Raw genomic sequence first — 10,501 nt, 5'->3', positions numbered from 1 at the left:
ACAGTGCTAGTATGGGGTCTGTTGTTGTGACATCATTCAGTTGTAAGCCCCCCTTAACGTGGGGGCCGTATGTGTCAGAGTCTTTGGCTAACTGGAAAGTACAGAGCAGCGACCTTGAACTTTGCTCTTGGGCCGAGACGTTCCCGCGGCTGGCGGCGAGATTTCCCGCGACCTTTGTGACCTGACAGTCTGTCTGGGGTGGTCTTGGTGACTGAGGAGGCAGAGGTTCTCGCACTTGAGCCCAGATTTTCAGTTGTTTAAAATCTAGCAATGGCTCAAAGCGATCTAGCAGGTCTTTGCCAATGAGGAGAGGATATGTGTCCAATGGAGAAATGTACACAGGGTGCACAAAGTTCATAGGGCCGATGGTCAGGTGAATTGGAGCTACCTGTTCAAGTTGGACCTCATTTTGGCTGTAGGATTGCACATTCAGCACACACCTCTGATAGTTAAGAGTTCGATTCTGTCTCTTGGCTTCACTTTGAAGTCTGTCAAAAAGTTGGCTAGACATTAAAGTGAGGTCAGCTCCCGTGTCCACCAGGGCCTCCAGTCTCACCTCATTTTCTAATGTGATGGCCAGGTAGAGTTTTTTGGCCACCCCCCTTTCGATTAGGTTCCCTAGGAGTCTCGGCACTGGGGCTTGTGTGGTGACTGGCAAGCAGTCAGAGCTGGTCTTGTGTGGCTCGTCAGGGAGGCAGACCACCAAAACCGCACTTTCTGGTACTTTGCAGTCCTGGCTGGAGGTGTGTTGCGGGATGTTGGCTGGTTCTGGTGGTTCCACAGTCAGCTGAGGTGGTTGAGTGATGTCACCACTTGGTGATGAGATATCTGGTTCTGTGGTTAACAGTGGATTAGCAGTGATCTGGTTGGGAAGTTCATTTTGAGGGGACTCTGAGTGGGCGTTGGGGTCAGAGCTAATGCTTAGTCATAGCTGATCTGACTCATCCCTTTTCTTTCCCTTATGGTGCTTTTCTTGGAGGAGTTCCTTTAAAAGTCTCATGATCTCTGCTGATTCAGATGTAGCTTTCTGGTTCTGTTCTGTGGATGGTTTATATTTGGGCTTGTCCAGGGCCTGTTGAGAGGGGTTCTGCTGCTGGCAGTCCGAGCTTGGTGCTTGTGTCTGTGAGTGTCGGTTCCCCTTGGGCCGTCTCTTGGCTTCCCATGTGGCTCCACCCCTTCGGTTGAGGGGTGGTTGTGACCTGTCCCAGGATCTCTCGGGGCGCTCATACTGGTGCTTAGGACGGGCACCACCATGGCCATGCTGCTCTCTGCTGGTTGGGAAGGACCTTGACATTGTGTTGACAGGTTTGTCAGTGTGGCTTGGCTCGGCGCCCTCTAGAGCAAGTTCAGAACTCTGATTAGTGACAGGATAGATTGTGGGGTTTTTTCCTGTCTTTTCAGAAGCAGTCTTTTGTTTAACATAGGCCTTATGGGCCAAATCTCGCAGCTGTTGGGTGGACATAGTCCGTGGGCAAGCCAGAACCCCCAAGTGGTGGCTCACTGTTGGGTGCAGGTTCCGGAGGAACAGAATTTTGAAGTTGAAATCCTGTTCCATTCCTGGCTCGTTCCGTGCTCCGAAGTAGGCCTGTCTGAGCCTGTTGTAGTAAGCCTGTGTGGTTTCCTGTCTGCCCTGTTTAAGGTCCATGGCAGTAATCAGTCCTTGCTCTGACTCTGGGTCAGAGAACTCCTTAATCAGAGCCTGCTGCATTTGCTGGTAATCCACTTCGACCGTTTCTGGCTGCCGGTCTAGAAAGCTCCTCACCTCACGGCTAGCGGTGATTCGGAGCAGATAGAGTCTGTCTCGTGTGGTAACATTGGCAACAGTTTGCAAGTGAAAGTCAATGTCTTTTAAGTAGGCGTGCACATCGTGGCCTCCTGCAGGGTTTGGAGTGAAAGTGGGAATGTTTCTAGCCAGCTTATCCAATTCTTTAGGTGACACGCCGTGACTGGAAGACAGCCTTTGAAAAGGCTCCCACCCCCTTGCTGCTGCTGGGGGTTCAGGGATGCTGGCAGGTGATGTCTTGAGCAGTGGGCTCTCACCCCCCTTTCGAACTGGAAACCCTTGACTAGGAGGTATCAATCTGCTGGTTAGGGGAAATTCTGTGGTGTGCATTTCCCTTTCAGAGTCACTTTGCAGTCTATATGCATATTTAAGCTCTCGGTGAACCGTATCAAGTTCATCTTTTAAATAGTCTCTTTGTTGGGCCAGGGCACTGACTTCAGCCCGGGAACTTTGCAGGTGGCCTTCACAGGCCCTGGCCCTAGCATCTCTCTCTTTGAGTTCAGTCTCTGCTCTCATCAGGAGAGCCTCGGCTCGCTGAAGTTTTTCACTTAGTTCCTCTCTGGTGTCCTTTTCCCACTGCTCTCGGCGTGTTGTGTCTACACGGAGATCAGTTAAGGCTTTCTGGAGTCTTTCTACTTCCTCCTGCAGCTCTGGGTCCTTTTCATCCGCCGTCCTGTGCTGGTGCTGAGTCTCCGACGTTAGCTGGTCCAGTTGACTTTGAGCAAGCACCAGGTTTCTCTGAGCCTCCTCAGCCTGGAGCTTCAGCGCTGCTGCTTCCTGTTCCATGCGGGAGATGCTTGCTTCTCCCAGCTTTGCCTGAGCGAGGAGGTTGTGGGCGAGGGGCCCGAGGATCTTGGTGAGATCTTTGTGGCTGTAGTCCTGTGTCGGATCGTGTGACATCAGGGCGCTCAGGTTGTCGTCGAGCTGTTCCCGGCTCAGGTGCTGCAGGCCGCCGGCTGCTTCAGACAGGAGTGTACCAGTTATGGCACTCAGCCAGGACGCTAGTCGATCCCAGTGGGCATCAGGGCTGGATGATCGAGACATGCTGGCTCACTGGTGAAAAGAGAGAGGGAGAGAGAGAGAGAGAGGGAGAGAGGGAGAGAGGGACAGCACGAAAAGGCCAATGCAAGTCCTTACAGCGTTAGCAGGCTGCAATTATAGTAATTATACGTTCTATGCACGGTCTGTCTGAGGAGTACAAACAGTTTGCGGAGTGTAGACCAGACACCTGTTATCTCGGCCGTGAATGGCACGGTGTGTCTAATTGTTGTGGGGGGGGCACCGGAAAGGATCTAACTCAGATTGTTGACAGCGTGATCGTCTTAAGACTTTGGCAGCTTGGGTCGTCAATCTATTACTCAGCCTTCCCTGATGATTCTCAAAGGTTCGGTCTCTAGGCAAACAAAACAGAACAAAATGAAAAACAAACAAATCAACAAATCAAAACACAGAGAGGGATAGAGGAGAGAGCAGGTTTAAGCCTTTTACTGCTGTTAGGGGTTATGACAGGGCCTACCGAGTAGAGGGCGCTGCTGGGTCATAACATCTAGTGTGGCAGCCTGTGGAGCGGCTAATTACCTTAAAGATTTAGGAGCACCCTAATTTTGGGTCAGTATTCTATGGCTAGGCTTAGTGATGGATTGAGGTGATTCAATCTGGATCCCGTGGCAGCTCACTGCGATCCGCCGTGGAGGCAACTGTCACTTCACCAACTAAGCACTAGAGGGAGTGTTACCTATAGGTGAACAAAAATGGCTAGAATACAGAAATTAACTTTAAATTTGAATTCAAACACTGTTTAAACTAAATTTAAATAAGTGAGTGGTAAAGTGGGAGAGAAAAGGGGGAGAGACCCTGATTAAAAATTAAAATTAAAATAAAAAAAATAAAATAATAATTTTTAAAAAAAAGGACAAAACAAACAAAATTATAAACGTAATAAAAGATAATAAAGAAAAACAAAAATAGTACTGGATATGAAAAACTAATACGAAAACAAGAAATAAAAATAAATGAATAAATAAAATTAAAAATGAAACTGCAGGTAACTAGAATGGCTAGAATGATAATGACCGATGAAGCAGAAGGGAAATTAAAATCAACAAATTAGAGTACCAAGTCGACCTAGCAGAGAATGCCCACAAGGGGGAGTGGGTGCGCCCACCCAAGGTGAAAACAGGAAGGTAGAAGGAGTTCAAGAAGTGTTAGATACTTAAACAGCCTGCCCTCTAGTGTTAGTTTAAGGTACTGTGCCTTAACTCCAATCGTGCTTAGACTGATAGCGTTTAGTGTGAGACTATTCTCATTCTAACGAAATTTACTGCAGTTATCACAAGAACATTGAGAGTCAAATCCCAACAGATTCTTACGGTTTGTGCAACTTAACTGCTTAATGGTGTGTAGCAGGATTTCTTCGCTGCCAGTACACAAATAAATACTATGAGCAACAGGGTTTCTTCGCTGTTGTTATGCAAATTTCACTTGATCAAGGTTTTAAAAGCTCCCATTTACATTTCAATCCGTCTACTGGCTTACAGTGTTCTTATGATCAAATCTGCATTTAGGCACGCATTAGATAGCTACTCTGATGGTTAAACCTAAGGGAGTTAGATCGTCTAGTTAAATGAAATTGGAACTTCGCAATGACTTCAATCTAGCGATACGATCAAAATAAGGCCTTTAAAAGATGATAAGAGGAGCATCGCTCAAATCTATCTTTATCGCAATGCAGGAAGATTTCTTCGTTCCAACAGGCGATTTTGATAATATTAAAATGTACTGTAAAGAGATTCCTTCGTCTTTAGAGAACAATTTTAATATTATGAACTGCAGTTTACTTTAACAATTAACAGTGACTAAATGTTAGACAAATAGAGGCTGTTAAAATACAGTACTGGAGGTGGCTTTTAACCATCCAATCCAAAAGAGTGAGTTCGCGCTGCGACTTGTCTCACTCTAAGCGCGCATAATATAAAAACACAAATAAATTGATACTGTTTGCTCACAAACCAAGTTTGAATGTGCCCGCGTATCTCCACCAAAACTGTAGGGTTTTTCAACTCAAAAAGGGAAATATTTATGACGAATTATAACTGGTTATGATTCATAATAAATATTTAGATTAGATCTTTGAATTAACTGTAGCAGAATCAATATTACCATTACTTGATCTGTCCGTCCACCGAGCAGACAAAATAATCATTTATCAATTCAAAGAAAGATTATTTTCCTGGCCAAGGAAGAATAATCTTTTCTTATTTATGCAGTGCTAGCAGTAATTTAACATATGTAGCAAGGGTTGGAACATTCATTGACTTGAATTGTGAGCAGCAACAGAGACAATCATGTGTGAATATAAGGGATTTAATAAATGAAACTATATCTAACATATAACTAACTAAGCAAAACACATATATACAGAATGAAGCAAAGTAAGAAAAAGAGAGAGGAAAGAAAAGATTGGCAGTATTTCACATCACTTAACCACAACCTTTGAAAATCATCAAAGAATCAAAAATCACCTTAAAAAGGGGCTGAAACTTAAACACGCATCTAAATAATTGTAAACGGTTACTTGCATTGGCTTCGATTGCTGAACAAGAGTCCTGATGAGGTAGACAACGGAGGTCTTTGATAAGTTCGTTAGGAGTGAGCTGGAGGTTTTACTTCTGGTTCTTCTGAAGAAGGAAAAGTCCACAGCGACTAAAGTTACTTGAAGATAAAAACTGCCGGAAAATAAAAACTCAAGAGGAAGATCTTGAGAGTCTTGGAAAAGGTGTTGTCTCAAACGAAGAGGGTTTCTGAGCCCAGATTATTTCGGGCTAATCACTTTTGAGGGTTCCTATGCACACCTCCCTTTTGGGTGGAATGGCCAATCAGAGGCCTGAATTTTGAGCGGGAGAAACTTTCTTTGTCTGTTGTTTATGGCCCATTTGCATGTTTATTGCTGGTCTGGAAGATCGGTGCAGTTTTACCCAAAATATGCTACAAATAGTAAGATGCATTTCACGATCACATAGTGTAGATCATTGTTTGAGGAATAAAGAGCTGATCATTTTGATACCAAGAACGAAACATCTAGAAGATCTTAAAGCAGAGATACACTCATATACCTGAATATAAGCATTGAGAGTCTAACTGATACATATAAAGAGTTGTAACTAGGCTAATACAATGGGGAAACATACAAACAACACATGCATATACCAGATACAATTATAACTGATTAATTATAGTCTAAATAAAGAAATGCCTTTATGTGTGTGTGTGTGGGTCCATTGGTGCCTGTGTTAGTTTGCTTGGTCAGCCAGGCCCATTGTGCCTGGCCCCGGGGGTCATTTACGTCTCTTTGGAATGTGTTTGAAACTCCAAATGAAGGCGCGAGTGGTGAAACTGTTTAGCATCTCTTTGAGAGTGGGGGGGAACCATTTGACATTTAGCACCCATATAAGTGTAACGTCTGTGACCAGGACTGTAATTTATATGCAAATGTCAAAAGCTAAAAGGGTCTCTTAAGCCATAAAACCCAAAGATCATTCATGATCCTACGCAGACGCTACAGATGTCCCCGGAGGACTCACCATGACGCTGATGGAATTGGTCACTGTAGGGCTGGTTCAGACCGATTCAGGCACAAACAACAGGCTCTCAGGGCACCCCGTGGGAACTGTGATGTCATGCAGAGCAGTGCGGACTCTGGACTCTGTAATGAAATTACTTATTCATTTGTAATTGTAGGGAATTAATTATTATTAATTCATTCAGGTTTTGAGAGGACTCGGATCTGAATATCCCAAGTCCACCTGATTAAACCGATTTCAAATTTGTTGTGTTACACTTAGCCTGAGTTTGCAAGACTTTGAAGATCGTGTTTCTCTGAAGTGTTTGAGTTCTTAGATGGTCTCGCTTGTGCGATGGTACGGCATGGGCGCTTTGTCGCGCTCACCAAGGTGAAAGCCAAAGTTCTTTTGAGTGAGAGTGCGAGCCCGAGCGTAAGACAGCGCGAGAGGGCTTTGTGTCCAATTTTTAAGCAGGCTGACTTTTGTCCAGCCCACAGGTCGCTGTCCAATCAGATGGTGGCTTAGCCACGCCCCATACTGTTCCTTATCATGCATGAATCGCATGCTGTTTGTGGAGAGTATTTCTGCAAGTTTTAAATATCTTCTGATAACAGTATTATCACCAGAGAATGATACAAAATATAAACTTTTCACTAACACCAATGTTTGGCGAATAAGACAAGCTCTCATTCGAGCTCAAACAACAGGTATTTTGCATACACAGTAATCGTAATCACTAAAAGAAAAGTTATAAGGCCAAGATTGAGATATCATGGTTTCGATAAACACATCAAATATATATATATACGGCATAACACATACAGTGGATACATTTTCACTACTTATACGTTTTAAACGATTGTCTGTTAAAATCGCCATGCCAGGTTCTGTTTCCTTTGTTGTAACAAAAGGGATTTCAGTCAGGGCAGAAAGCAGATGTTCAATGGGTCATGCGACAGTCACGCTGTATAGATCTCGTGTTCGCGGGCCTGAGGGCATCAGTTAATTTACTCATCCTTTTCCTACTGGATATACTAGTTCTATACATTCGCGATCACGAGGTATCCATATGTCGTGAAAGGGTTTTTTTTAGTCCTGATACAAAAGATAGCTTTGTTGTCTCCTGATTGAATTAATTCGAAGCCTCATGATGGCTGATAGAGGCATATCCGTGTCCGTTCATGTACTAGAAATCCCTACAACTCCATGCCCCAGGTGACCATCGCTACGACCTTATTGGGAGGCAGAATGGTCACAGGGATGGTGGATCCAGGTTCAACCTCAAAAATCTGTGAAAGTGCATTAGGCTTACCATTTTTGGACCCCGGGTGGTAGGAGATGTTGAAATTGAACCGACAGAAGAAAAGTGCCCAGCGAGGCTGTCAAGAATTTAGCCGTTTAGTGCTGCTGATGTACTCTAGGTTTTTATGATTGGTCCAAACAATAAACGGGACCTCTGCACCCTCTAACAAGTGGCACCACTCTTCCAGAACCAACTTAACAGCCAGAAATTCCCTTTTCCCGATGTCATACTTTCATTCCGAGGGGGTTAAATGATGAGAAAAAAAGGCACATTGATGCATTCTGTCATCCGAAGGTGATCTCTGGGACAAAACTGCCCCTGCTCCCACCTCTGACGCATCCACCTCCACAATGAACTGATGAGACGGATGAGGAGTAGTAAGAATGGGAGTCGAAAGAAAGTGACTCTTTAAGCTTGAAAATGCAGCCTGGTCCTGCGGCGACCAACATAAAAATTTTTGAGTGGAGGTAAGACCGGTCAGAGGAAGGGCAACCTGGCCAAAAGTCTGAATAAACCATCTGTAAAAATTGGCGAAACCGAGAAATCGCTGGACCGCTCTGACTATCTGGGGTGGGCCAATCAGCACCCGCTTTAGCCTTAGAAGGATCCATTCTGATACCCTCGGGTGAAAGAATAAATCCCAAGAACAGAACCGGCTGTGCATGAAACTCGCACTTCTCCACCCTGGCAAATAAACGATTCTCAAGCAGCCAGTGCAGCACTCGCCTGACATGCTGAAAATGGTCACACTCGTTTTGGGAGAAGATAAGATACAATGATAATGTCATTGAGGTAAAAAAATCAAACCGGTCGAGCATGTCTCTGAGCACATCATTGATGAATGCCTGGAAGAACGCTGGGGAGTTAGAAAGCCCAAATGGCATGACCAAACATTCGAAGTGCCCCGTGGAGGTGTTAAAGGGGGTCTTCCATTCATCCCCCTCCCTAATCCAAACTAGGTGATAAGCATTGCGGAGGTCCAACTTCGTAAGAATGGTCACCCCCTGCAAAAGCTCGAAGACAGATGACATCAACGGCAATGGATAGTGATTCTTAACCATGATGTCATTCAAGCCCCGATAATCTATACAGAGACGTAGCGAACCACCCTTCTTCTCTACGAAGAAGAACCTCGCCCCAGCCAGAGAGGAAGCCAGATGATGCCAGCTACCTGAGAATCATGAATATATTTCTCCATGTCCTCCCTCTCAGACCTGGAAAGAGAGTAAAGGCACCCCGTAGGTGGAGAAGTGCCAGGCAACAGATCTATCGCACAGTCATATGGGTGGTGCGGAGGAAGAGATGAAGCTCGGGACCTATTGAAAACTGATCTCAAGTCATGGTAAACCTCTGGTACACCCTCCAGGCTCATCGGATCCTCCTGCAGCACAGAACAAAACATTACAAGAGAAAACGCAGAACCCAGACACTGAAATAAACAAAAAGTGCTCCACGTCAGCATTGAATTAAGAGCCCAGTCAATGTGGGGTTTATGCTTAACCAGCCAGGTGTGTCCCAAAACCACTGGACTGGAGGGAGAGTAAATGAGGAGAAAACAAATATTCTCTGCATGACTGCCTGAGAGGGTGAGAGTAATACATTTGGTGGAATGGTTAATCCTAGTAAGATGGGTGCCGCAGAGAGTCCTGGCTGAAATGGGCTCGGCCAGTGGAGCAAGTGGAACACCTAAGTGTACGGAAATGCCGGTGTCCATAAAATCACTCTCTGCTCCAGAATCGATTAATGCCGACACCTGAAGAGCAGCCCCATCAAATTGCAATAAGGCCTGGAGAACAGAACGACCACCAGAGGGCAGCAGAGTATTAATGATGCTCACCATTTGCCCTCCCTTGGATGGTAAGTGCCGCCCCTTCACTGGACACGAAACCACCATATGCCCCGCCTCCCCACAGTAAAGGCATAGATTGTTGGAAAGATGATGGCGCCACTCAGTGATAGTCAGCCGGGTCCTTCCAATCTGCTTAAGCAAGACAAGATGCTGAGAACCGTCACCCCCTATTCCAGAAGCAGAGTTGGAGAAAAACTCATGACAGGACACGCCCCTCTGATGATGGGAATGGAGCACAATCCGTTTTTTTATTAATTTACATGGAGAGGGCTAGATTTATGACTATACTGCAGCCAGCCTTAAGAGGGCGAATTAAATGTTTTCGCTTAATTTTTTAGGATGTTTATAGCACACTTGGTCTGCATGTCTCAAGGTCAGTTCTGGGGCAATAGAGAAATTGCCCACAGAATGCGGGTCTGTGTAGCAATTTAGCCAATAGCTGATTCAAGGTCCTCAATTCAATGTGCAAACAAACTGTGTACCGGTAACATTGTATTTTTGCATGAGCACATTTCAATATGGTTGCATGCCTGGTAAAGAAGCGTGTTTTTGAAGAGTTTTTGAGTGTCAGTGGTCTTCATGTACATATGGACTTCAGACACTCCAAGCACAGACATGAGCACTCAGAGGAACTGTTCACTGTTTATGATGACCTGCTTTTGCTAAGATTCAACACTGTCATGATTCTTGCCTGTGTTCCCGTCTTGGTCTTGTGTTTTGAAGTGTATTTCCCCAGTGTTTCTGTGCTCTCCTCCTGTGTTAACTTGCAAGCACGATGTCAGACACTGTAATATGCTCTGGTCCCCTCCCTGCTTACCGTGGCGATGAGATACATAGCAGACTCTCGTCACTCAATGGCTGAATGTCTGCTAGCCGCCTCATGTCACAGAAATCAGTTCATTCTCAGCACATAGAAACTCTTTCACCTAGATATCACACTATAGAGATTGTGTCTGTTCCCCGAACTAGAAAATAAAAAAACCGTCCAAACCAATTTAAGAGTAACA

The 10,501-nt window shown here is 45.0% G+C and overlaps 1 protein-coding gene across 1 annotated transcript; it reads right to left on the bottom strand.

The window, feature by feature from the left end:
• Positions 1–722: 722 nt before the first annotated feature.
• LOC107711289 (uncharacterized) lies at positions 723–4,827 on the bottom strand. Its single transcript, XM_016516262.1, has one exon. The coding sequence runs from the start codon at positions 2,825–2,827 to the stop codon at positions 926–928; it is 1,902 nt and encodes a 633-aa protein (XP_016371748.1). The 5' UTR covers positions 2,828–4,827; the 3' UTR covers positions 723–925.
• Positions 4,828–10,501: the final 5,674 nt, after the last annotated feature.

The sequence above is a fragment of the Sinocyclocheilus rhinocerous genome, unplaced genomic scaffold, assembly GCF_001515625.1.
Source record: "Sinocyclocheilus rhinocerous isolate Xijiao unplaced genomic scaffold, SAMN03320098_v1.1 scaffold989, whole genome shotgun sequence".
NCBI lineage: Eukaryota > Metazoa > Chordata > Actinopteri > Cypriniformes > Cyprinidae > Sinocyclocheilus > Sinocyclocheilus rhinocerous.
Note: the sequence above shows the minus strand (reverse complement) of the source record. Positions and strands in the feature narration are given on the sequence as shown.